This window comes from Carcharhinus amblyrhynchos, chromosome 20 (assembly GCF_965287045.1).
Source record: "Carcharhinus amblyrhynchos chromosome 20, sCarAmb.v2.hapA, whole genome shotgun sequence".
Classification (NCBI taxonomy): domain Eukaryota; kingdom Metazoa; phylum Chordata; class Chondrichthyes; order Carcharhiniformes; family Carcharhinidae; genus Carcharhinus; species Carcharhinus amblyrhynchos.
This window is the reverse complement of record NC_137343.1, coordinates 37,229,849-37,257,347: the sequence shown is the minus strand read 5'-3', so window position 1 is coordinate 37,257,347 and position 27,499 is coordinate 37,229,849. Positions and strand designations below refer to the sequence as shown.

At 40.2% G+C, this 27,499-nt stretch overlaps 1 protein-coding gene across 3 annotated transcripts in view; it reads left to right on the top strand.

Moving 5' to 3' along the window:
- The window catches only part of taok3a (TAO kinase 3a), a 136,360-nt gene that overhangs the window by 16,552 nt on the left and 92,309 nt on the right, over nt 1-27,499 (top strand). For 2 of the 3 annotated variants that reach the window (XM_080208422.1, XM_080208420.1), the window contains exons 2-3: nt 16,873-16,981; nt 26,356-26,589. In XM_080208422.1, the coding sequence (XP_080064548.1) occupies nt 26,458-26,589 (132 nt within the window). In that variant the 5' untranslated portion in view covers nt 16,873-16,981; nt 26,356-26,457. The remainder of the gene's footprint in view (nt 1-16,872; nt 16,982-26,355; nt 26,590-27,499) is intronic. The other variant, XM_080208421.1, reaches the window with a different exon arrangement.

The window sequence follows — 27,499 nt, the reverse complement described above, 5'->3', positions numbered from 1 at the left end:
AAAGTCCACACTGTTGAAGTAAATTGTGAACAGCACTGGCTGATCCTTTTAGCATACCACTTTACCATCCTCTGCCACTCTGCGTAACTACCCTTTATTCCCACACTCTGCTTTTTGTCTTGAAGCCAGCTAGCAATACGTTCTGCCATTTGTCCCCTGATTCCACATTCTCTGACCTTATTAGACTATTAAGGGGCATCTCATGAAAGGCATTTTGAAAATTCAGATAAATTACATGTTGCATAAACTTGGCTTACATTTCCTTAAGTATGGAAGATTGAGGGTGATCTGATTGTGGTACTTAAAATGTTAATTTAATTTGTAGTATATATGGTTTACTTTGTTTAATAGTTTACTTTGGAAGGTGAACCAAGAACAAGGGGATGTAATCCTAAAATTTGGAGCTACACTATTTGGGCTTGAATTCATGAAGCACTTTTTAAAGAGTTGAAATTTTGAACACTTTGTCCACCCCAAATGGCTGTCTATCATAGCTACCAAGACAGAATTAGATTTCTTTTAGATAAGTGTATCCAGGGATATGGAGCAAAAGCAGTATTATGGTTTTGAGGTGCAGATCAGCCATGAGTTACTTGAATGACAGAGCCAGCCCAAAGGCCTAGATGGCCTTCTCCTGTTCCTATGTTCCAAGCTATTAAATTGGTTGGGCTCTAGTTTTGAAATCTTCTGACAGCTGGACAGTACTGCTTCGTTTCCTGTGTAGCTGGAAAGTTAGCCTGTGCCACACATTTTTAGACGGGCTTCAATTTCTATTAATCAGTGGTCAATGTGTTGTTGAGTTCTGTTAAATAAAAAATAATGACTACGCAAAATGTAGTTTTTCTTTTGTAACATGTTGAGTTGAAGTCCAGCAATTCAAACGGCTTTAAAGACAAGCTAAAAGTGAAGCTTTGGTTTTTTTTTAATGTCAGCTAAATCACATGATTAGATTCCTTTGCAAAACTCCATATTGATGAAAAATAAATTTGTTTTTGGGAATATAGAATATATTTCGAATTCAATTTACCTTGCCTCCCCTCATCCTCCTGGATGAAGATGTGCATTTTCAGATCACTTTATACAAGATCAGTTTGGATGATAGATTTTTTTTATACTCTAAATATAGCAGATGTAAATGTGACATAATTGAGGTATTTAAGATGATTAAATGATGTGGTAGAATAAATGGAGAGAAAATTGATCCTCTGGTTTGGGAGTTGAGAACAAGGGGCCGTAATCTTAAAGTTAGAATTAGACCATTCAGGAATCATCTTGGGAAGCACTTCTTCGCACACGGTGGAAACCTGGAATTCACTATCTCCCAAAAATGTTCAAGCTAGGTCCGCTGGAAATTGATTGCTAGATTTTTGTGAGGGCGTTGAGTGTTATGGAATTAAGGCATATAGACACTACAGGATTGAAATCACTTTGATCCTATGTGATTATGGCAAAGATTGACTTTCCCTCCTTGCCCTTTTCACCCTGTCCGCAGCCTTTGACACAGTTGAGCAATGATTCTCCATTATTGTTCAGCTGGGTGGGACGACTCTCACCTGGTTCCATTTATAACTACCTAGTTGTCACCAGAGAATCACTTTCAATAGCTTTCCTTTCTACTCCCCTTCACTTCTGGTGTTCTCAAGGACCCATCTGTGACCTCCTATTTCTCATCTATATTCACCAGAGGCATGGTATTACCATAGATTGCAGCGCATAAGTCAACCATTGAAGCTTTGCAAAATCCTCCCAAAAAGGGAGTCTACTTAGATACTCAAGTATAAAATGTGAACTGCTGTAGATGGTCGTCATTGTGAAATATGGAGGAAAAAACCCTCTGGTAACATACCAATGTGTCATGTTTTATTGAATAAATTAACTCCACAAGGACACTTCTAATCTTAATCAAAACTCAATGTTAAATTTTTCTTCAACACACGATGTGAAGTTTGTCAAATTTGTTCTTAGTCACTGAGTAATGGCATCATTATAAGAATCTCATTCAGATCCTGATTTGATACTTTTAGTTTCGGAATCAATCCTTCACAAGTCATCTTCCTCCATCCATTGAATTGAGTATTCTGCAATTTTGAACAGTCCAATGACAGTTTATACAATAATTGCATTTTATGATTTGATGACAAAACCACACAAAACGTCAAGTGGGACACCGTGCAAAGTTTGTCTTTGAAAGTTTTTTTTCTCCATGAACCATCCACCTATTCCATTCAGTGTGAACAGGATCTTTGGAATGGCTTGTTGAGGCACACAACCAAAGGTTAAATTATGGGTTTCAGACCCCTGGTGTAACAGGTCTTATTTGTTCACCACCACCTATTGCATTATCTGTTGGATAGGATATGAACAACCCTGCATTAATAAACTGCATTCTTTGTGTTGGCCTATTCTAATTCAATCCACAACTTCACTCCATCCTCTTCCATCCAATCTTTGTCATGGACATGCACAAACACCTGTCGGGAACTTGATTTTTGGCATTGTTTTATTGCTGGAAATTACCATAGATTTTACTCTTGTTCTGTTGGACATGCTGGCCATAACACTGTGGATCTTTGTCTTGTGGTTGTCACTGGAATTTTTCTGAATCTATCCACTCCACAGTTTGGTTCCTGGGCATTTCATCCATGCCAGTGTGATGCAGTGGGTGCTCATGTTTTTGCCGCTGTTTGATGAATAGCTGGAGACTGATAACTTTGGCATCAGGGTCTTTTGGAAGAGGTTACTGTTTAAAAATAAGGCCTCACCCATTAAAACCGAGATGAGGTGATTTTTTTTCTGCAGGTCATAGTTTTTGGAACCCTTCCTGAAAAGGTGGTGGAAGCAGAGTCCTTGAATATTTTTAAGGCAGAAATGGATAGATTCTTGATGAATGAGGTGATAGGTAATCAAGATAGGTAGAATGCAGATTTGAGATAACTATTGGAGCTGTCATGCTCTTATTAAATGGTGGAGTGGGTTGAGGGCTGAATGGTTTTCTCCTTGTTTATATGTAATAGCTATGGGTTCTTGAGGTCCTTTGTTTTACAAGGAAACACAGGTTCTTGTAACTCATCTATTTCGGATCAAATCTTTCTCTAATGCATACATACGGTAAATGTGGGGTGATGCCCTGAGTCTAAATTGGCTTTTTGATTGGCAGTTTCGCATTGCTATGAGGAATCTAGTTACCCTTGCACAGAACGATCCATTAACTGTCAGTGCTGAAAATCTTAATTAAAATCCTAACAGCCGGATTTTGTGGTTTAAAAGTAAGTCAGGTTATCGGTGTTCATCATTATTGAAGAGTAAATCTGAAAGCAACTTCTAGTGACTGCACATGCGCAGTTAAACACAGAAGTCACAGTTTCAGTTTGAGTTGTTCCACTCTCCAGAAGCTTCATTATGACAATACTGTGTCTTGCTGTAGACTTGACGTGTGTTACATGGTAGATACCCACTAATATCATCAAAAAAAAATTGGGACATGTGCATTCTAGTGAAGTAAATTTGTAATGGTATGGTAAGTTTTATTACAACTAAACTTCTGGCACTGAAAGTTTACTTTTTGCAAGTGCGTTCTCTGAGATTTGGGGGATTTGAAAATAGAACATTTAACCCTTCCTTACTGCCTCTCCCTGTTAATCACATTATTTTTCTTTTGTTCACTGTACTTTATTTAACATTGAATTAACTATTCTAACTAAGTGGTTAAATATTGTACTCCTAATTAAGTTTTTTTAAAATAAAAATTTGATGACAGTGAAAAGACCAAAACTTTTCCAAGTATGCAAACATCTTTAAAAAGTGCCATAGAGACCAGTTGTTCTTTCCTACTTTACTTTTGTTCCTTTCTCCTTCATGTGTTCGTCTAGTTTATTCTTAAATGCGTATTTACTATTCACTTCAACCAGCCTGTGGTAGTGAGTTCCACATTCTCACTCTAACCTTTCATAATTTTAAAGACCTTTTGTGTCATCCTTTCATTTTTAAGAGGAAGGAGACGCAGTCTGTTAATCCTTTGATTTGATTTATTAATGTCACATGTATTAACATACAGTGAAAAATATTGTTTCTTGCATGCTGTTCGGAGAGAAGGAAACAAGAGAGTGCAGAATGTAGTGTTACAGTCAGGGTGGAAGATCCAATTACTAGGGGGCATAGGTTTAAGGGGCAAGGTTTAAAGGAGATGTACGAGGTAGATTTTTACACAGGGTGGTGGTGCCTGGAGCTTGTTGCTCGGGAAGGTAGTGGAAGTGGATAAGGTAGTGATTTTTAAGGGGTGTCTTGACAAGTACATGAATAGGAAGGGAATAGAGGGATATGGTCCCTAGAAGTGCAGGGGGTTTTAGTTAAGTCAGGCAGTATAGTCAGTGTAAGCTTGGAGGACCAAAGGGCCTCTTCCTGTGCTGTAATTTTTTTTGTTCTTTGTCTTAACTGGAGTATTGTATAAAATTCTGTGCACTGCACTTTAAGATGGGTGTGAGTGCTCTGAGAGGAGAAAAAAAGACCCAGGGAAGAGCGGTTTGAGTTACCAGGGCAGATTGAAGAAGCTGGAGCTGATCTTCTGGGCAAAGAGAAGGTTAAGATAAGTTTGATAGAGGGTTTGAAATAATGACTGGTCTAGAGAGAGTAAATTGTGTTCCCAATGACAAGGGTTGAAAACCACAAGATACCTATTTAAGAAGAGTGGTGCAAGAGCAACATGAGGGAAAACATTTTACACTGGTTAGGATCTGGAATGCATTCCCTGAATGTGGCGAAGGCTTTCAAAAGATCTTTGGAAGAGAGAGAATTAGCAGTGTCACAGGGAAAGGGCAGGAGAATGGGTCTACATGATTTGATGTTGCAGAGAGCTGGCACAAAAGATGTGCAGAATGGTCTCTGATGTTTTATAACCATTGATTCCATCGTTGTGTATTTTATTTGTACTATTTCCAGTGCCTCTTTATAAAATGGTGACGAAAATTATATGTAATACTCCAGATGTTGCCTGAACCAAGTTTGATGCAAGTTTAACACAAGTTTATTTTTCAATTTCATCCCTCCAGAAATAAACCTGGGTGCTTCTGATCGCGATTGAATTTAGTCACTTGCTTTGAAAATAAATCTTGACACCTCATTATTTATTGAAAGTATGAAGCCATAAGATTTCACAGTTTAAAACAAAAGTAGTAATCCACGCCATAGAGCTTGCTGGATCTTGCCAAACAGCTTTTTTGCAAGTCAGTAGCTGACTGCAAACCTAGGCTTGTAACTTCAGGAGAGAAGAATTTGACTTGATGCACAGGTAGCTGCACAGCTTGTTCATTGATTACATCCAGGAGTTGCGAATATTGATTGGAATGTATGGTGTGTTCAGCATTCCATATTGGGGGGCACATTGGACAGCAACTTCCTGTTTTTGCATAGTTAAACATGAGAATCAGGATCTTGTCTAATTTGCCCTGCTTCTCCACAAGCTTCATTACTGGTATCGCACCAAGCAACTTGACATTAAAGCACATTGAAGGAGGTGAAGTTGAAATACTAACACTAGATATAAAATGATGTGCCAGAAAAGTTAGTTCTTTGTCCGTTCAGCTGTTACTTTTCACAGCTTAATAGATCTTAATGACTACCAAACAGTGCATTTAGTACTGAAACTCTCCTCTTCCAAGAGTGAAACCTTAGTGTCTCAGACTTCTAATGTTGTAAATTGTGATACTTTTTTTTACTTCTGCCTTTTTTCTTTTCTCCTTTTCCTCCCCGTCTTTCAATTTCCCTTCCTATTCATGAAACTACATTGAATTAAGTATGCTAATTTGCACATCCTGGTTTAGCTTCTGTAGGTCTCAGTGGGGGTGCTTTGTTCAGATTGAAGAGACATTGTTATTTGCCTTGTTCCCAGATCACTACCTATAAGCGGCACTGTGTTGAAATGGACTTCTAAAAATGTAAGTTGTTGCACAAAAACCCACAATCTGTGGGCAGCAGAAAGTATAATAAATGTCCTTCATTCACAACTTTATCTGTGTTTAAGCACTAAGTGCAATTTTTGGTCATCAGAAACTGAAAGCATTTTATTTGTTTTAGTATTCTCATTATTGTGGCTAAAATTTTCATCAAGAAGTGATACCCTTTGGGACAACTTTGAGCAGCTGTGGCATATTGATTTATGCAACTTTTGGTGATGTTTGTGTTGAAACCTTCCCAAAGCACATTAATTGGGGAATATTTGTTTCAATTTTCATTTCTAAATAAGACTTGCAGAATTGCCCCTTTTGGCTTAAAGCATTAGTTTGAAGAGCACAAAGACAGGTTTTGACCCCAAATCTCACTTATCGGTGCATAGTACCAAAGCATCATTAACCAATATACTCGCCTACATTAGCAACTAAAGTCACTGCTACTGCTAAGTGGTGCTATCAAAAACTTAGTTCTGAATTCTGTCGTATTCCATTCATGCCTTGGTTGTTCGTGGTATGCCTGGTGTATTATGTTTCTCTGTTTATTTTCACACATCTCCATTCCCTGCCACCCAAACCACCTGATAGCAAAACGAAAATCCATCCTGATTTAGTATTTGTACAACAATCACTTTGGAAACAATTGGGCGGACTGTTCTCCCAAAAAAAAATTTTTAAGTGTTGCATTCAAGTAAAACCTAGGGGTGGCACGGTAGCACAGTGGCTAGCACTGCTGTTTCACAGCTCCAGGAACCTGGGTTTGATTCCCAGCTTGGGTCACTGTCTGTGTGGAGTTTGCACGTTCTTTTCATGCCTGCATGGGTTTCCTCCGGGTGCTCCGGTTTCCTCCCACAGTCCAAAGATGTGCAAGTTGATTGACTATGCTAAAATTGCCCTTAGTGTCCTGAGATGTGTAGGTTAGAGGGATTAGTGGGTAAATATGTAGGGATATGGGGGTAGGGCCTGAGTGGGATTGTGGTTGGTGCAAACTCCATGGGCTAAGTGGCCTCTTTCTGTACTGTAGGGATTCTGTGATTCTATGAGCAATTCAAGCTATTTTATTCAGCTGGTGTTTCAAAATGAAGCTTTCGCACTCTGCACTGCAGAGTGCCTCAGTAGGGACCCACTCCCTTGGCACTGCCCTATGCCTGGTGGATAGTGCTAAGGTGCCTCTGGCATGCCCCTTTGGTAGTGCCGGGGGCTCAGGCTGACCCTCTGGAGGATCTCGATTGCCTCCCATTCACTCTAGTGGGGTCAAGCTGCCAGTTCCATGCAAGTGGGGAGCTATACTAAGGAGAGGTGGGGGGAGAGTCTAGTGAGCCCAGAGATTTCAATCCTGGGCCCGCTAAGTGAAAATTTGCATGAATTGTTCAGCTCCTCACTGATTGCACTGGAAATCTGGCTACCAGAGACTCACGGAGGCCGTGGCACCAAGCAGGGAGCCTGTGAAACGGATTTTGCTGTAGTCTCACTACAAAAGCAGCGCAGTGGGATGGGAGAACTGCCCTCTTGGTATTTGTTGGGCCTCAGTATAGTATTACATTTGTATTGGCATGTATTTTGGTGCATATATTGCAGCTCAAATTCATCTGTGTGGGAGGTGTGTTGAAAGTGATTATGTTGGAAACAAATGTGATATGATTTGTTACGTTTGTTTGCAGGAATAAGTTTTAAATAATGTAGGAGGAATTCCTTTGTGGAATTTAATGAGAATGTACTGCTGTATGGTGTGTTTGACGTAACTAGTATTAACACGGTTAGTGGGAGGCTTGATGTGCACAAGGGGGAAAAGGAAATAGGGGCAGGGTGGTATTAGTGGGGGAGATTTGTGCGGAATATAAACACCAGCATAGACAATTTGGACTGAAAGGCCTGTAACTGTGGTCAGTTTCTTCCATGTGACGGTAAATTGCAGATTACAGTGCTTTATAAATACTTGTCTTAAGTTATTGTATGTGAAAGATATCCAGAGAAATTAAATTGGCAATAAGTATCCCCTATCATTAATGACAATGACAGCCTGGAACAAGTTTGATAATGCCATAAGTTCTAATTATCTGCAGATTGCTGGATGATTTTTACTGCACTGCCATTAGCTTCAAGAAAACTAATAAAATTGCAACCTTGCCATCAGCCTCTTCATTGAAATTATTTGCATGTCCTGGAATTCCTGAATTTGTGCCATAAATGCAAATTTGTCTTGCAGCTGCCATTTAGGTCTTGTAATTGATGTCATAAGGACACTATTAATGTCATGATTTATGCTCCTGACACAAGTACCAGCAGCAGTAACTTACATTTGTGTAATGCCTTTAATTTAGTGAAACATCCCAGGGTGCTTCACAAGTCATGTCAAATTAAATCATGGAAGGAGATATTAGGAAAGATGGGTCAAAAAGATAGGTATTAAGGAACATTTTGAAAGCGGAAATAGGAAGGGAATTCTAGAACATTGTGCTTCTGCAGATGAAGACATAGCAGCCAGTGTGAATTCACTGGAGGAGTACAGATAGCTTGGAAGATCTTAAGGCAATAATATAAATTTGAATCATGGTTATGCCATATGAAGCCTCTAGCTTCACTTAACTTTTGCGTTCTACAGAAGTTCAGAACCAAATTTAGTATCACCTAATCATTCATTTAACTTGTCTTCTGTCCTCTTATCAATCCTGGTGTCCTCTATTATAGAGTTTGGCTTTTTATCCATTCATAAATTTTGAGGGGCTGCTATATATTTTTAGTATTGTGATATACATGAATGCTAAGTTTTTTTGCTCATGCTTCAAAATGGCATTCGAGCTTTTTGAAATTCTGTTGCCTTTTTTATTAGAAATAATGCCCTTATTTATATCCAACAAATTAACCTTTTCCCTCTGTCACAAGGCCTGTATTTGATCTATGATTGCATACTCAACCAATTGCTTAAAGTAAACGTGCACTCTTAAATATTAGCTCTAGTAAATTTGTTTGTAAATGTGAGCTGCTTCTCTACCATCTTCTAGATGGTAAAATGGAAAGCATTTTCGCCCTTTGAATTTGATTTGGTATGTTGTTTTGGACCACCATTTTGAAAATTTGGTATATACCTCTTTCCCTTTCTCTTCTCTTCATCTCATCTTCGTGAGATGAACAAAAAGGGAGTAGGTGTGGGAACACGTGGGGCATAGGCATGGGGATGTATGTGGAAGAAAATGATGAGCTTCCTATGACATTTCCTTTTCTTAGAACAAGGTGGTTCCACAGACATTTCATTACCCAGTACCAGCTGAGCAACCATTCTAACTGAAGAGCCTGGACAATTAAATATTCACATGTACACTTAAAAATGTGTTTCCAGACAGTAATCAAGCAAGGAACGTCAACCAGGTTTTCTCTTATAACCCTGAAATGCCCCAGCAGTGAGCAGTTAACTCAGAACTACTTAGAAATCAATTTCTGGAATCTCACTCATTTAAGGATGAGGTAGACAGTGCCTCAGGAAAATGGTAGTTCTATCTTGGGTATCCCCTTGTAATTTTCTATTCTTATTAAGTATTTCACTCAACGTTCTCCCTTCAAATACTTATTTCCAGTTGTGGAATTTCTTCTCTGAGGGTCGTTAAGTTTTGAAATTCTCTTCCCCAGCAAACAGAGGAGGCTGGGTTATTGTCTGACTCAACTTTGATTGAATGTGTTTAGATTTTTGATCTACGTGAGCACTGAGGGTTATGAAGGGGCGGGAGGGGTGGACAGGCGGGAAAGTGGAGTTAAGGCAACATCGGATTAGCCGTGTTCTTATTGACTGGCCATGCAGGCTCAGGACTGAATGGCCTACCTGCCTTTCTTATGCTCGTGTTCATTGTTATGCATTTTCCCATCAATTTTCTTTGACAGTCATCCTACAGATGCAACGTGATAAATACACAATGAATTAAATTTGTTTTGTCTCTAGGCAAAGCCATAGAAGGTCCACTTATGACACTATTTGTCCAACGTCCAGTATTGGATGAGCAGAAATTTCCTCCAACTAAATAATGGAAGTCAGAAACTGTTGTCTTTCATTCCCCTTGCAAATGTAGTTCCTCAACCACTGACTCCATTCTTCTCCCTTGACCACTGTCTGACGCCAAGCTAGACTGCTTCCAGAATTGGCATGCTATTTGATTCAGATCTGAATTTCCAACCTCATGTCCTTTCCATCATCAAAACCTTAAATTTGATGTTACTATCATTTGTTTCCACCCAACCTCATCTTTTGTTTTTGAAAACCTCAATCATGTCAGCAGCATCTAAGGAGAGGGAAACAGTTGATATTCCAGATTGATGGCCTTTTATCATGATCACAAAGAGTTAAAAATGCAGCAGATTTTAAACGAATTTAGAGGTTTGGTTGGGTAAACAATATAAGGATTGGCTTTTGAAATGTTGAAAGATGGCAGAGATTGCATGAGAAAAGATGATACAAGGCAAAGTCAGATGGTAATGGGGCAAGTAAGAAAACAAAATTGGTCAAAAGGATGTGCGATAACAAAACCACCACCAACAATTGCTGCCCAAAAAAAAGGGATTTGATCTGAAATGTTTTGAACTCTTGTAAGAGAGGTGTAAAATGCTATTGAAAATGAGGTGCTGTTCCTTAAGCTTAAGTTGAACTTCATTGGAATGGTATAGGAGACCAAGGAGAAATAAAATGACAGGCGAATTGAAACTTGGGTTGCACAAACTAATCATAGGGGTTCTGTAAAATTATCTTCTCAGTGTCGAGGAGAACAGACCAAATGCAGTGAATGCAATATTCTATATTGAAAGCACAGATTGCTGACTTTCCTGGAAGGAAAGTTCAGGACCCTGGACGATAGCATCAGCTTTTTCCAAGCCCCCATCTGTTTGTATGGCAGCTGTTTGTGATTCTGCTATTCATTTCTGTCTTAGATTTTTGTTTCTTTATTGTCACATACCATCTACTCCTTGCACCGCCATCTCTTCTACCATTTAACGTCTCCTGCCAAAGTCACAGATATCCATCCCCTTTAGTTCACCACCTTACCACCCCCCTTTGCTTGTTTTTGTATTGCTTAAAATATTTCTAACGTTTTCCCCATCGAACAGAAGGTCATTGACCTGAACCCATAACATGCTTCCCCGTACCCCAAGTGCTGCTTAAATTCAGTATTTACTACATCTATTCAGGATTTTCAGCCTTTGCAGTATTTTGCATTTCCAACTTATTTTGAACAATTGCTATTCAAATGTTTTCCTAGTCAAGCTGAAGTGACAGACTTCTAAATGTTTCTGTTTCTTCAAAGATATATGTCCATTCCAAACAACTAATTACTTTATTGTGCAGCAATAAAATATAAAGCTTTTCAGCACAGCAAGAGGCCATTCAGTCCGTTATGCCTGTGCCATCTTTCTGAAAGAGCTACCCGATTAGTTCTACTTTCCCATTCCCATATTTTTCCTTCTGAATTATATGTCTAGTTCTGTTTTGAAAGTTGCTGTTGAATTTGCTCCCACCATCTTTTTCCGGGACTACATTCAAGATCTTGTTGCAGAAAACAAATCTTATTTTCTGACAGGTTCTTTGCCTCTGGTTCTTTTGCCAATTATTTTCAATCTCTCATCTCGTCTATTCTATTAGCTGTGGAAATATTTTTGTCACTTTGTCAATATCACAAATCGTTTTGAATGCCTTTATCCCTTCACCTTCTTTGCTTTCAGGTGAACAATCCCAACATCTCTATCATTTTGGTAAATTTCTTTGGCACTCTTCAAAGCCTTGATATCCTGCCAGGAGTGTAGTACCCAGAAGTGGTACAGTACTCTAGCTTAGGCTTAACCAACAATTTTTATAAAGTTTTTGCATAATTTTCTTGCTTTTATATTCTCTGCTCCTATTTATAAAGACAAGGATCCTGAATGCTTTTTATTAGCTTTAGCAACTTGTTCTGTCAACTTGAAAGATTAGCTTTTGTGTACCACAAGGCTTTGCTCCTGCACCCCTTCAAAATGTTGTCATTTAATTTGTTATCCGTCCTCATTCTCCCCTAGAATGTATTGCTTCAACCTCCCTGCATTAAATGTCACTTCTTTCACCAGTCTATCGATTGCTTATTCAGTGGAATCGGGATAAATGGGTCATTTTCAGTTTGACAAACATTAACAAGTGGAGTGCCACGTGGATCAGTGCCGGGCCCTCGACTATTTACAATACAAAGATGGGTAGGAAAGCAAATTGCGAGGAAGACAATCTGCAAAGGGAGGTTCAGTGAGTGGGCAAAAATTTGAATAATGAGGACAGTTTAATGTGGGAAAATATCAGGTTGTCCACTTTGGCAGGAAAGATTGAAGAGTTAGGTGCATTGAAGGGTAGTACGTTATTTCATTAGCAAAAGATTGCAGAATGCTGTGGTAAAGATCTGGGTGTTATATACATGAATTGCAAAAAGTATTATGTGCTACAGCAAATAAATAAGCTGCAGGACTATTGGCCTTTATTGAAATGGGGAATGGAGCATAAAAGCAGGGTAGTCTTGTGACAACTGTGTAGGTGGTTGGTGAGACCACACCTGGAGTGCCACATACTGTTTTGGTCTCCTTAATCCAGGAGAGAGAAATTTCATTGGAGACAGTTCAGAAAAGATTCACTAAGCTGATTGCTGGGATAAAGGGCTTGCCTTATTAGGAAACGTTGAGCAGATTGCGCCTATCATCATCGCACAGGCGTTTGCACTGCTGCCTCTCAGCATCAGAAACACGGGTTCGATTCCTGGCTTGGGTTACTGTCTGTGCGGAGTCTGTACGTTCTCCCTGCGTTGGCATGGGCTTCCTTCGGGTGTTCCGGTTTCCTCCCACAGTCTGAAAGACGGTTGATTAGGTGTGATGGCCATGCTAAATTCTCATTCAGTGAACAGCCACCAGAGTGTGGCAACCAGGGACTTTTTCACAGTAGCTTAATGGCAGTGTTAACATAGGCCTACTTGTGATGCTAATAAATAAACTTTAAAAACAGGAAATTAGGAACATGAGAGGTACTCTTATTGAAAATGTAGATTCTGAGGGGTTTGACAGATTGGATACTGAGAGGATATTTCCCTCATAGGGGAGTACAGCGCCAGAGTAAATGAGCGTCTCCTATTTAAGACTGAGACGGGAATGAATTTTTCTGACAGTTGTTAATCCTTGGAGTTTTCTAACCCAGAGAGCAGTGGGAGCTGGGTCATTGATTCATTCAGCCTTGAATCTTTTCAAATTTTCTGTCTCACTAGAGTTGGGGGTTATGGGAGTCTGACAGCAAAAGGGCATTAAGGCCACAATCAAATCAGCCTTGTCTTTTTGAATGGCTGAACAGGCTGGAGAGGTCAAATAGCCCACTCCACTCCTCTTCATTTCTTGTATTTTTATGTTATCGATATTATTTTGAAATCTACTGCCATTTTCATCACCCAAGTTTTGGAAAACTTTGAAATTACGCTGTGTCTACCCAAGTCCAGGTCGCTAATGTAAGAAAGGACACTGGCCTTAATACCAATCCCAAGGGGCACCACTATATGTTTCCAACAACCTGAAATACAACTGTTTGCCATACTCTGTGTTCTGCCCCAAACCAGGTTTGTGTTCATTTCTGTGCTGTCCCTTCTTAAATGTTGTGGGCACTGGGCTTCAATGGTTACTATCCATTGTTTAATTTTGATTCTTCAAAATTAATTTTCTTATAAAAGTCGTACTGAGCAATTTGTAGTATTGTCTCAAACTGTAGAAGATGAATTGAATGCTGACTTTTAGAGGCTCTGCAACGGTACTGTTAATTAGTCAACTCATTGAGTCCAAGCCCCATTCCCAAAACTTGAGTAGATAATCCAGTTTGACATCCTAATGTCTAAGTGAATGTAGTTCTCAGCATGTAATGCATCATCAGTGACAACTATTGATGAAGTTTTAAAGCTCTGAAGCCATTGAGGTGGATGGTAAAGAACAAGTGGAAAGTTTCAGAAGAATGAAGAGTTGTTGGGTGTCCTGGCCAGCATTTAATCCTTAACCCATTGCCACAACAGAAGATGATTTGACCATTTATCATTTCCATTCATGTGGATTTACTATGTGGAAATTGACTACCTCAATAGTCTACACTTTAAAATATGCTTCGTTGGCTGAAAGGTGACTTCGAAATGACTTGAGATTTTGAAGGATATTCCATAAAACAAGTTGTTTTCATTTTTTCTGCTTTTGCCCATGTTTTTTTCCTTCCCCTCGCCTCTGCACCCTATCAATTTTTAGGAAGTTTGGTGCAAGGAAACTGAAGTTGGCAGATAACTTAAACCCATTAAACTGGCTATACAACCCAATTTGCTTTAGTGCAAACACAAGAGTCCCCTCAACCTGTCCTCATTTCTAAACAAAATTCAAATCCATGTTGCTGTGGTGACTGAAATAACTTATTATAAATGTTCTCTTCATTACTCTTGGTGTATTTGTGAAAAACGATTGAAGGAAAGTGATAGTACAGATTTTTCAAATACGTACAACCTACTCAATACAGTGTTGTTTCAATATTTTTGCAATGTTATGCATGGTTGGGTGTCTTATCTTGACCGACTATGCTTGTACCAAAAGATGAGTTATTTGAAGTAAACAAGTTTCTCAAATTTTTCTTGTATCCTTTAACAGGATATGAGTGCTGTGGTGTGGCCAGAATTTGTTGCCCATCCCTAAGTGCCCTTAAATGTTCTCATTTCAAACTGATTTCACTATAGCTTGAGTTGAAATTTAACTCTTTCAGTAAGGGATGTGTTGGGAAACCGGTGACTCACTGCAGTCTTAGGTTTGAAGTCAAACAAAGGCTGGTCTATTTTAACTATTCCTAACTTCAGAATCACTAAGGCAAGGTTCATGCCTCCACTCCATGTATATATGAGTACATGTTCAGAGTTCTATATTCTTTTTCTCCCTCTGACCCTTTCAAAATAGTTAACTGTGGTTTGTGGCTCACATTCCTCCTCTTGTGTTATTAATAATGAGTTGATAATTACAACAAATGTTGTATTGTCTTTAATTTTAGCACCTATCAATTCTGTGTTCCTAATCAGGTTAGACTAAAATGGGGTGGCACAGTAGCTAGCAGTGCTGCTTCGCAGCTCTAGGGACACGGATTCCATTTTGGTTGACTGTCTGGAGTTCCCGCGTTCTCCCTTTGTCTGCGTGGGTTTCGTTGGGATGTTCTGGTTTCCTCCCACAGTCCAAGATGTGGTGGATTGTCCATGCTAAATTTCCCTTTGGGTTGGTTAGATTAGTTACGGGAAAGGTATGGTATTCCGGGACAGGGCGGGAGAGGTTATTGCAGAAGGTAAGGGGGCATGGAGTTGGGGGTAGGGTGTTAGCGTGGATAGAGGATTGGTTGTCAAATAGGAGGCAGAGAGTGGGGGTTAATGGGTGCTATTCGGATTGGCGGTTGGTGACTAGTGGAGTGCTGCAGGGGTCGGTGCTGGGGCCTCAGCTATTTACCATTTATATAGATGATCTGGAGGAGGGAACCGAGTGTATGGTGTCGAAATTTGCTGATGACACCAAGATTGGTGGAACGGCAAATTGCGCGGAGGGTGTGGAGAGTCTGTAGAAGGATCTAGATAGGCTGGGCGAATGGGCCAGGAAATGGCAAATGGAATTTAATGTTGGCAAGTGCGAGGTGGTCCACTTTGGTAGGAATAATGGTAGGAAGGACTATTACTTACATGGCGAAAAACTGCAGCAGGCGACGGTGCAGAGGGACCTCGGGGTCCTTGTGCATGAGTCGCAAAAACGCAGCCTGCAGGTGCAGCAGGTGGTCAGGAAGGCTAATGGGATGCTGGCCTTCATAGCGAGGGGGATTGAATATAAAAGTAGGGAGGTCTTGCTGCAGCTGTATAGGGCATTGGTGAGGCCGCAGCTGGAGTACTGTGTGCAGTTTTGGTCGCCGCACTTGCGCAAGGATATTTTGGCCTTGGAGGGAGTGCAGAGGAGGTTTACTAGGCTGATGCCGGAGTTGAGGGGGTTGAGCTATGAGGAGAGGCCGAATAAACTAGGCTTGTACTCGTTAGAGTTTAGAAGAATGAGGGGAGATCTCATTGAGACATATAAGATGATGAATGGGATGGATAGGATAGAGGTGGAGAGACTCTTCCCGCTCAGAAAGGACAGTAGGACTAGAGGGCACAGCCTCAAGATAAAGGGGGGGGGCAGTTTAGAACGGAGTTGAGGAGGAACTTCTTCACTCAAAGGGTGGCGAATCTCTGGAATTCTCTGCCCGTTGAAGTGGTGGAGGCTGCCTCGCTAAATATTTTTAAGACGCGGATTGATGGGTTTTTGATAAGCGAGAGCATTAAGGGTTATGGGGAGAGGGCGGGAATGTGGAACTGAGCCACGACAGATCAGCCATGATCTTATTGAATGGCAGGGCAGGCTCGAAGGGCTAGATGGCCTACACCTGCTCCTATTTCTTGTGTTCTTATGTAAGATGGCCTGGGTAAAACACTCTGTCAATGCCGACTTTCTTGGCCAAATGGCCACTTCTGCACTGCAGATGTTCTATGGAACCAGATATTATTTTTGGAATGGGGAGTGTTAAATGAAATGTCATGAAATCATAGGGGGAGGAAAAAAATTCTAACCACCAACATGTGGGAGAACTGGTTTGGTTTCATTTCCTTCTGACCCTTTATTTTTCAAAGTGTTTTAATCTGATAGGAAAGAACTCTTTAGCGTACGAAAATTATGCTGGACATCGCAGATTACTATCTGCCATCAGTGAATGACAAGATGCTGCTCCAGTTACTAAATTAAGGGATGTTAGAAGCTACAGACAATTTTAGATTTAGTGCACAATCAATTTTGTGCTGCAGCACTGAACTCTGTTTTAGAGTTGCTATTTTAAGCCAGAGTTGCATTTTTTTTTAAAAGAAAGGTTTTCTCTTTGCAGGTATTTTGAATAAACTGCAAGTTCCAAGAACAGAGACCATTGAAGAAACACATTATGACGCTGATATGCATGGGCTGAAGCAAGATATTATAGTGAATCATTTTGAAAGGTATGTTTTGCTCAACTTAAAAAAGAAATTCCTTACAGAAATGAGGGCAGGAACAAAATTACCAGAGATCAGAAACTTTTAGCTCAATGTTATTGAAGATCAACTTCAATACATTTTCATGTGCTAGATATTGAAAAATTTCAATCCTTACACTTGAAAATGTGCTGAATTACTGTAGGTTTTATTGACACTATATTGCTCCAGCAAACACGTGGTAGTTCCACGCTCATAACTCTATTCTCTAAAGGAGTAAGAAGTCTCACAACACCAGGTTAAAGTCCAACAGTTATATTTGGTAGCACAAGCCACTAGCTTTTGGAGCGCTGCTCCTTCATCAGGTAAGTGGAAGTTCTGTTCATAAACAGGGCACATAACGACACAAACTAAGTTTACAAAATAATGGTTGGAATGCAAGTCTTGACAGATAATCAACTCTTAAAGGCACGGATAATGTGAGTGGAGAGAGGGTTAAGCACAGGTTAAAGAGATGTGTATTGTCTCCAGCCAGGACAGTTAGTGAGATTTTGCAAGCCCAGACAAGTCATGGGGTTACAGATAGTGTGACATGAACCCAGGATCCCATTTGAGGCCCTACTTGTGTGCAGAACTTGGCTATCAGAATCTGCTCAGCGACTCTGCATTGTCGTGTGTCCTGAAGGCCGCCTTGGAGAACGCTTACCTGAAGATCAGAATGCCCGTGACCACTGAAGTGTTCCCCAACAGGAAGAAAACAGTCAGTTGAGTGGTGTTTATTCCTCCGTAGTCGTAGTGTCTGCATGGTCTCCTCAATGTACTATGCCTCAGGACATCTTTTCCTGCAGCGTATTAGGTAGACAACGTTGGCTGAGTTGCAAGTGTATGTACTGTGTACCTGGTGGATGGTGTTACTCTAAAATGTTTCTGTAAAGGAGTGCCATGAAAGTAGTATTCCTGTCATGTCCCCATGTGGTTAGCACTGTTGCATCTCAACACCAGGAACTCGGGTTTGTTTCCTGGCTTGGGTCACTGTCTGTTTGCACGTTCTCCCTGTGTCTACATGGGTCTCTTCCGAGTGCTCCAGTTTTCCCTCAGTCGGAAAGACATGCTGGTTAGGTGCATTGGCTATGCTAAATTCTCCCTCCGTGTACTCAAACAGGTGCCGGAGTGTGGCAACTAGTGGATTTTCACAGTAACTTGATTGCAGTATTAATGTAAGCCTACTTGTGACAATAACAAATAAAATAAATCAGTTCAGTTTCCCACTGCTTTTGATAAATTGCCATGCTTGATAGAAATTCAGTTAGTATCAAAAATCAAATTCTTTTGCTAAAATTTGAGACTTGTGGTTCTCAGTGCTGTACTTGGAATACAAGGTTTTTGCACTACATTTCTTGTTTTAAAACTAGATGTGTTCATTTACCTGTATTTGTAGCCAGTAAATATACCTGTATGTTCTTGTATTTTAATATGTCAGGTGCAGTCACATTCATTGTTTGGATGAAAAATGACCTCAGCAAAATTGTCATTAATTAAATCACACTTTTCAAAGTTGATGTTATTTAATGTCCAAAAGTTAGTGCAAGTTTTGAATGAGGAATATAGAAAAGAAGAAATTATAGGAAATGCTAGGTAATAGTAGCTTGAGGGAAAGTTAAACTTGATGGATTAAAATAGAACGGAGTGTGTGAGAGTGGGATTGTTATTCAGCTTTTTGACATGGGGTTAATGCTGCAACTTGTAGCTTGTGTCATAGAATCCCTACAGTACAGAAGGAGGCCATTCAGCCCATCTATCCTGCACCGATAACGATCCCACCCATGCCCCATCCTCGTAATCCCACATATGTACCCTGCTAATCCCCTGACACTAATGGACAATTTAACATGGCCTATCCACCTAACCCACACATCCTTGGACTGTGGGAGGAAACCTGTGCAGTCACAGGGAGAACATGCAAACTCCACACAGGCAATGACCCGAGGCTGGAATTGAACCTGGGTCCCTGGCCGTATGAGGCAGCAGTGCTAACCACTATGCCGCCGAATTGCAGCGTTAGTTTGTGCAGTGCATGTGGAAACCTTTATTAACAGCAACCGTCTCAGAAAACTGTTTTCATGAATGTGCTGGCAGATTTGAATGTTGCCCATATCATTTGGATAGAATGCTGCTGAATGGAAGCCTTTCATATCCCCTGGAAAATTTTTAAAAATGGAGGATAAGAAGGAGAATTCTGAAAACTATTCTTGTTATTTTCATTCTCTCATAGGAAGTCGCAAAATTTTGCTATAGGTATTTTGCTACCTTTCTGAGTCAATCATGTTGATAGAAGTGGTTTCTCGTGTAGCACCTTAATTATTGCAACTTACTGAGACTAGAAGTTGAACTTTGGACCTTCTCTTTGTGACTGAGCGCTACACTGGCAATATCTTTATCCATTGAGCTGTTGGAAGAAGAATATTAATAAATTTGAATGAAACTACTTCTTTCTAAAACTGGGAACAATTCTGTTTTACACCCTATCGTACTACTTTTATTATGAATAATTTGAAAATGTATTTTATCTACCTCAAACAAAAAAAAGGGAGTGCTTTAAAAACAAAATTAATAACAAATGTTGAAGTCATTCAAGCAAGCAGGACCAGCAAAAATCTTGTCTGTCTGGAATGTCCAGTTAGGTCAGTAAATGATCCAGTACTCATGAGCGTGTTGGGGCTTGTATGCACCAGCAAGCTTTCATTCCAGTATATGAGACTGAAGGGGTAAACCTAGCGAGATGGGTATCAGTTAGCTATATGTCAAATTTGCATTTATCTCAAGTTATTGACATCTATCTTTGTTTAACTATATGTACAGACTAGTTTGACAATTTGTACTCCCAAAGTGTATGTATTTTTTTTTGGATTTGGGTAACATGGCAAATATTTGTCATGAAAGATGTTATCGGTACCTGCAGTACAGAAAAGGCTATTCGACCAGATTGGTTGTGCTGGCTCTCTGAAATAAATGTTCATTCCACAATTCATTTTTTGTGCATAATCCTGCACATTTCTGATTTTCCATTACCTGTCCCAACTGTCTTTGAAGGTTGTTTCTGGAATCAGATTCCAATATCTTCCAGTTGAAGTATTCTGAACTCTGTCAACTTTGAGTGAATTCATTTTTTCAGACTTGTCATTTAGATAAGTGATTTTAAAATTGTGAGCTCTGCTTATTCACCCACGCCAGCAGTTTATTTACCCAGTTACTCTTACCAAAACCCCTTTGGCTACTTTGTAACTTTCTGTGCTTCAAAGAGAGAAATCCTACCTTTTCCAGCTTCTTGTCTAACTGAAGTTCCTTATTGCAGATAAGATTGGGACGGTCACAACTCTGCAACATCGATAGGGATTAGAATGGGTAAACTCAGACTGGAGGCCCACCACATTCTACCCAGTCAGTATGTGGCCTCAGTCCCTTATAAATTGGCATAGTTACACCTGGTCAGTATTTGCCAGAAATAATTTTTTTATGTATAAAGAAGCAATCACAAAGGTTCAGGTGAACAGGTTGGTGGTGCAGAACAGCCTGCCTCTGTTTTTCAATCCCTTTTCAGTTGGAGATCGTTGAATGAACATGTTGAAGATCTGCCTTAGAATTTGACATGCACAAAATCATTTATCTATTCATGCTGAAAAACACGTGTTTGTTTTTTTGGACTGATGTTGCAAATCTTTCCTTTATCCCAACATGGATAGGTTTGTTGTCATCATAATTTATTCTTAGTCAGGTTGAGAATTTATCAGGGTTCTGCATTAGGTAAATAATTAGCACAATTAGTGCATTAGCGCAAATCAGAGCTGTGTACAATCCCTGCTGTGAAACCACATATTACTAACTTGCAGTGCAACATGTTGGTAACTAGCATTCCATGTCAACTGGAAGAGCAGTAGTTAAAAAAAAGGTGAAACTGAATGTACAAATCATACAATCATAGAACCTTTGTATGATTGCATACAAAGGAGGCCATTCAGCCAATCGTATCAGTGCAGGCCCTCTGAAGGAGGAATTCACCGAGTACCACTGTAGCCCTATAAATTATTCCTTTTCAGATAATTTCCTTTTGAAAACCTCAAATGATTCTACCAGCCCCACACACACAGTTCATTTCAGATCCCAATCACTTAATGCGTGGGTGTTGCCATTGCTTCTTTTGCCATTTACCTTGTATTTTTGTTCTCTAGTCCTCAATGCTTCCTCCAATGGAAGCAGTTTCTCCCTGTCTATTCTGTCCAGACTTGTGATTGTGAATACCTCCTTCAGATTTCATCTATATATTCTGTTCTTCAAGGAGAGCAGTCCTGACCTCCAGTTTTCCTGTATCCTATCTTGGAACCATTCTCATGAATTTCTTCTGCAACCTCTCTGATGTCTTCACATTCTTCCTGAAGTGTGGTGCCCAGAACTAGATGTAGTGGCCGAGTTAAATCCAAATCAGTGTTTTATACTGCATTTGTGCAATCTGCCCCATAGGTTGATTTTTTTAAAAAAATTATGGTATGTGCACATTGGAGGCTAGGCCAGCAGTTATTACCAAATTGCCCCTTGAAAAGATGGTGGTGAGGTGCCTTTTGAACTGCTACGCCTCTGGCGTAGATACAGCTGCTGTGTTGTTAGAAAGGCAGTTCTAGGTTTTGACCCAGTGACAGTTAAGGAACGGCAATATATTTCCAAGTCAGGATGGTGAGTGACTTGGGCAATTTCCAGGTGGTGATGTTTCCATGTGTCTGCTGCCTTTGTCCTTGCAACTCGTACTGGCCGTGGGTTTGGAAGATGCTGGCTAAGAATCCTTGGTGAGTTCCTGCACGTAGAACTTGTAGATGGTACATGCTGTTGCCATTGTTCAGTGATGGTGGTGTTTGTGAAAGGAGTGCCAATCAAGTGGGCTGATTTATCCTGGATGGTGGTATCGGAGCTGCACTCAACCAGGCAAGTAAAGAATATTCCATCACACCACTGATTTGTGCCTTGTAAATGTGGACAAACTGGTGAGTTAGGAAGTGAGCAACTTGCTGGGATTTGTAGCCCCTGACTTGCTGTTGTAGCCACAGTATTTAGATTGCTATTGCAGTTTAGTTCCTTCGTACTTTGTCCTCCCCCCCCCGAGGATGTTGATAGAGATTGTCTCTTATTGGAGATGGTCATTGCATGGCGCCTACATGGAATGAATGTTACTTGCCAGTCCAGAGTTGGACAGTGTCCAGGGCATGCTGCATTTGGACATAGTCTACCTCGGTATCTGAGGAGTTGTGAATGGTTGTAAACATTGTGCAGTCATCAGCAAACATCTCCACTTCTGATCTTTTGATGGAAGGAAGGTAATCAGTGAAGAATGTAAAGATGGTTGGGTCTGGGACACTGAGGAATCCTGCAGTGATGCCCTGGAAATGAGGTGATATGACTGCAACCAGCAGATGTTTTAGCCCAATTCCGTTCCAGTTTTGCTAGGGCTCCTTGATGTCGGGGGCAGTCACTCATTTTATGGATGATAGATAGTTGACTGATGGGGTGGTAATATGCTGGGTTGGATTTATTCTGCTTTTTGTGTGCAGGACATTCCTGAGCAATTCCCCACATTGCTGGGTGATTACTGAGGTTGGTATGTGCTTTGTTACCTCTGCGCTCAACCTGCCCTGTGTGTGTGTGTGTGTGTGTGTATATATCCCTCTGCTCCTCTCTTTAGAGTTGTGCTCTTGATTTTACATCATGGCTCTCTTTTCTGAACAAAATGAATTTTCAATTCACAATTCTCTGCATTAAATTTCACCTGTCAATTGCCTATTCCACCAACCTGTCTAACTCCTCTTGAAATTTTACACCATCTTTGTTCACAATACTTGCAGACATCTTATCATCCATAAATTTTGAAATTGTTCTATCTGCACCAAGATCAAGGGCATTAATATATACCAAGAGCAGCAGTGGGCCCTAATACTAATTCCTGGGGAACTCCACTATAAATCTTCCTCCGGTCTGAAAAACAATCGCTCACTCCTGTTTTATTCCTGTCACTCAACTGATTTCCACATTGCTACTGTCCCTTTTGTCCCATGAGCTTGCTGACAAGTCTGAGTCCTTGAACTAAATATGGACTGAAAAGGTTAGCACAGCGGTTAGCACTGCTGCCTCACATGCCACAGACCTGGGTTCGATTCCTGGCTTGGGTCACTGTCTGTGCGGAGTCTGCACATTTTCCCATTGGCTACGTGGGTTTCCTCCGGGTGCTCCAATTTCCTCCCACAGCCTGAAAGACGTGCTGGTTAAGTACGTTGACCCAAACAGGTGACAGAGGGGAATTTCACAGTAGCTTCATTGCAATGTTAATGTAAGCCTTACTTGTGACCAATAAAAGAAACTTTTCACTTTTAAATATAGTTCTTTAACAAACTATCTTTACTTGAAAGCAACAGTTTTGCCTGTTAATCATTCTATCCTGGCATAGATCCACTTGATCAACATACTTTTGCAAGTTGCTGATCACAACTTCAACAGTCTTACCCTTATCAACCTTCTTTGTTTCCTCATCAAAAAACTCAAGCATGTTAGAATAGCTAAGAAAAAATTTACCAATAACTCCACACAGGCTTTCTTCGTTAACCCATTAATTTTTCAAAGTGACTATTAACTTTGTCTTAAATTATCATTTCTAAAAGCTTTCCTGCTACTGAACTTAAATTGACTGGGCTGTAGTGAGTGGTACACCCATTGAACAGGATCCTAATTTTGCAACTATCTGATCCTAGTGCCTTATCAGTTTTAAGTACATACAACTTATCCACTGCCACCATCTTATCAATTTTAAATCTCCTCTTTCACCATGACCTGGATAGCATCTCCCTTGATGAAGACTGCTATAAGTATTCTTTTAATACCTCTGTCTCCATGCGTAAATTCCCGAATTGGCCCCACGACAACTCTTGTCACCTTTTTACTATTTATATGCTTACAGGAAACTTTTGGATTGCCTTTTATATTTGCTGCCCGCATCTTTCAATACTCTTTATTGCTCTTATTTGCTTTTTAATTCCTTTCTGAATTTGGCCTGGTTCTCAATTGTATTATCTAACTGGCATCTATCATGGGCATACTTATTTTGCTTCATCTTAATCCCCATCTCTTTCGTCATCCAGGGAGGTCTGGAATTTTTGCCATCTCTTTCCTACTTGTGGGAATATACCTTGACTTGATTAAGCATTCTATTTAAGGGTAACTCATTGTTCAGTTACAGTTTTGTCTGCTAATGCCTGATTCCTGGCCCAGATCCATTCCAAGCTAAACCTCGTGATACAATGATCAGTGTCCTCTAAATGTGCTCCTACTAAAACTTGATCTACTTCTTTCCTAAGAATCAGGCAATCGGTGCCTCTTTTCTTGTTGGACTGGAAACATACTGCCACAGAAAATTCCCTTGAACATGCTTCTGTGAACTCTTTCCTTTGCCCTTTTCCCAGTCTCTATTTAACCTCTGAGTTTTAGTACATTTTAGCCTTAATTCCTTTTATTCAACCAAGTTCAATCTGGAATATTTCTTCATATTTTCATAGGAGTTCTTGGAACTCTCCATCCTGGACATTAAATATTTCTGGCCAGTCCAGTCCAGTTGTTCCAACCAGTCTCGTCCCATCAGACTGGGCCTCTGTCCTTCAATCACCATGATTGGGGCACCACGGATGGATCTAATATTCTTCATTTCTATCTAGTATATGTCACTAAGTCATCCTCATAAAAGCCAAGATTTAAGGACTGTCACCTCTTTTGGAGATGCTTGAATATCTTTTCACTGACAATACTGGCCACAGTGCCAGTGTCACCTCCATCTTTAGGGGGCAGCCATACAATCTGAATAGAAGTTATTTTGCCAAGCCTTTGAATCTTCCACCAGCCTATTTACAGGGATTATATTAATGGTTTCTCTTTGGCAACATTCTGTGCAGCCTGCTTCACTCTATGCCTAACTTGCAGGTGACCCTTCTGAAGCACATAAAATTCTTGCACTTGCACGTCTCTTGAGAGCGTTCTTCCCCTAACACCTAAAACATGTCTCAGACCCTGGTGCTGAACAACTCTTCTCAGGCCCCGCACTTGGGCTCTTCCTTGCAGCAGCCATTTCCCTCCGCAACTGGTTCACCTTATTCTGAACACCTTACAGTTCTCACTCACCGTGCTCAGTAAACTTGGGCCTTTTCTACAGTTTCTTACTGCTGCTGATGTACACATTTCACAAGAGTCAGCTTTGTAACATGTATTCTCACTGCTGCTATTCATATATTGTCAGTTTTAGCATAACAAAAATGAACATTGGTGTTCATAATTGCACTTTTGGGCAGCACAGTGGTTAGCACTGCTCCCTCTCAGCATCAGGGACCCAGCTTCAGTTCCCGGCTTGGATCACTGTCGGTTCGGAGTCTGCACGTTTTCCCCGTGTCTGCGTGGCTTTCCTCTGAGTGCTCCAGCTTCCTCCTGAAGTCTGAAAGACGTGCTGGTTAGATGCATCAGCCATGCTATTTCGCTTTCAGTGTAACTGAAAAGGCACTGGAGTGTGGTGGCTAAAGGATTTTCACAGTAACTTCATTGCAGAGTTAATGTAAGCCTACTTGTGACACTAATAAATAAGTTTCAAATACTTTGAACTTTTGAAACCTATGAGTTGATAACACGAAGTTAAATTTGTGGCTTCACTTGTCTTTAAATTAGAGAAAAAGAGTACTCTATGGAAACTCAGCAGTCTGCTCAACAACATTGCTGTAAATTTGGATACTCATAAGAACTAATAGCTAGTTGTGATGAATTAGTTGTGAGGATTCTGGATGAGTTGTCTTAATTTCATTAATCTGAGAAATGCACAGGCATTCTGCTGAATTACTTTAAATGTATGAAACTTTTTTTAAAAAAAGGTGTAGAATCTTATTGTACATTCTCCCACAGATAGGAGAAAGCCCTAATGATCTGACCCCAGCTACTTGGAAATGATCTTAATGCACTTGCCAAGAACTATCCTTGTCCTGGAGCACTTAACCATGGACAAATTTACATCATTTGGAGTGGCTTCCCTGGGTCAGCAGTGGAATACTTGAAGTCAAGAAAATGGAGGTTGAACCTGAAGTCACTGCTAATGACAAGTGACTGGCAGCAGATAACTGTTTTGAACAGAGGCCAAGAAGCTTGTGGATGTACTTTTATGTTTTTAATTGATGCATGCCTGGAGTACAATGCACACTCATTTTCATGCACTGGAATGTAATGTTGATCTTGGAATGCTTGTCATTAGTCAAAAATGAATGTATAATTAACTGCATTACAGAAAGCAAATCAAGTGTACTGAAATGTTGCACTTTTTCTTATTGTCTCTTATTGTTCAGGTCATCTTTTGCAGTTGCTGCTGTTTTTAAAGGATCATTTGTCGATGAAGGGAGAAATTTGTGAACCCAACACTAACCGTTCCAAGGCTTTGATTGGCAAGAATGCCATCTTCAACACGTAAAGGGGCAGCGAGAGATCCGGACGTTTCAGAACTATTCTTTAAAGAGGACCCAGAGGAACTGTTTGTTGACCTGCATGAAATTGGACATGGAAGCTTTGGAGCTGTTTATTTTGTAAGTGAGAGCTTGCTTAAACCTATCCATGAAGTAGTATGTTTTGAAATGCCAAATCAAGCTCCGAATTTGCAACTTAATTATGATGATGGTGAATGATACTAATTTGTTTACAACTCATTAATCCTGCAAGGACCTGAAAAATACGCCACTACAATGCACCTGCTCTCTCTTTTCTGTTTTCTTATCTGCTCACATGCCCCTGTCTCTCTTGTCTGTCTCTCTCAAACTAGCTGTTGCATTCTCTGTCAGTGGTGCTCAATTTACAGAGGAATAAGATGGGTAACCAGCATCATTTCAAGGAAATATAATTTGATCAATTTCACTTCATAATTGATCATTTTGCAATTTAATGTTCAGATAAAGAGTGAAAAAATACATTTTTAAATAAAATGGCATAGATTTCCTAGTTATTGCGTTTTGGGCAAATTTGATATGCAAAGTTCCTTTCTTGGTCCCATTCATGTAAGCCCTAAGTGTGCAATTAAGTTATCTGGACTGTACTTTTAGAACATAGAACATTACAGCGCAGTACAGGCCCTTCGGCCCTTGATGTTGCACCAACCTGTGAAACCAATCTAAAGCCCATCTAACTGACGCTATTCCAATATTGTCCATATGTTTATCCAATGACCATTTAAATGTCCTTAATGTTGGCGAGTCCACCATTATTGCAGGCAAGGCACTCCACGTTCTTACTACTGAGTAAAGAACCTGTCCGAGATCTGTCCTATGTCTATCACCCCTCAATTTAAAGCTACGTCCCCTCGTGCTAGCCATCACCATCCGAGGAGAAATGCTCTCACTGTCCACCCTGTCTAATCCTCTGATCGTATGCTTTATTAAGTCACCTTTTAACCTTCTTCTCTCTAACGAAAACAGCCTCAAGTTCCTCAGTCTTTCCTCATAT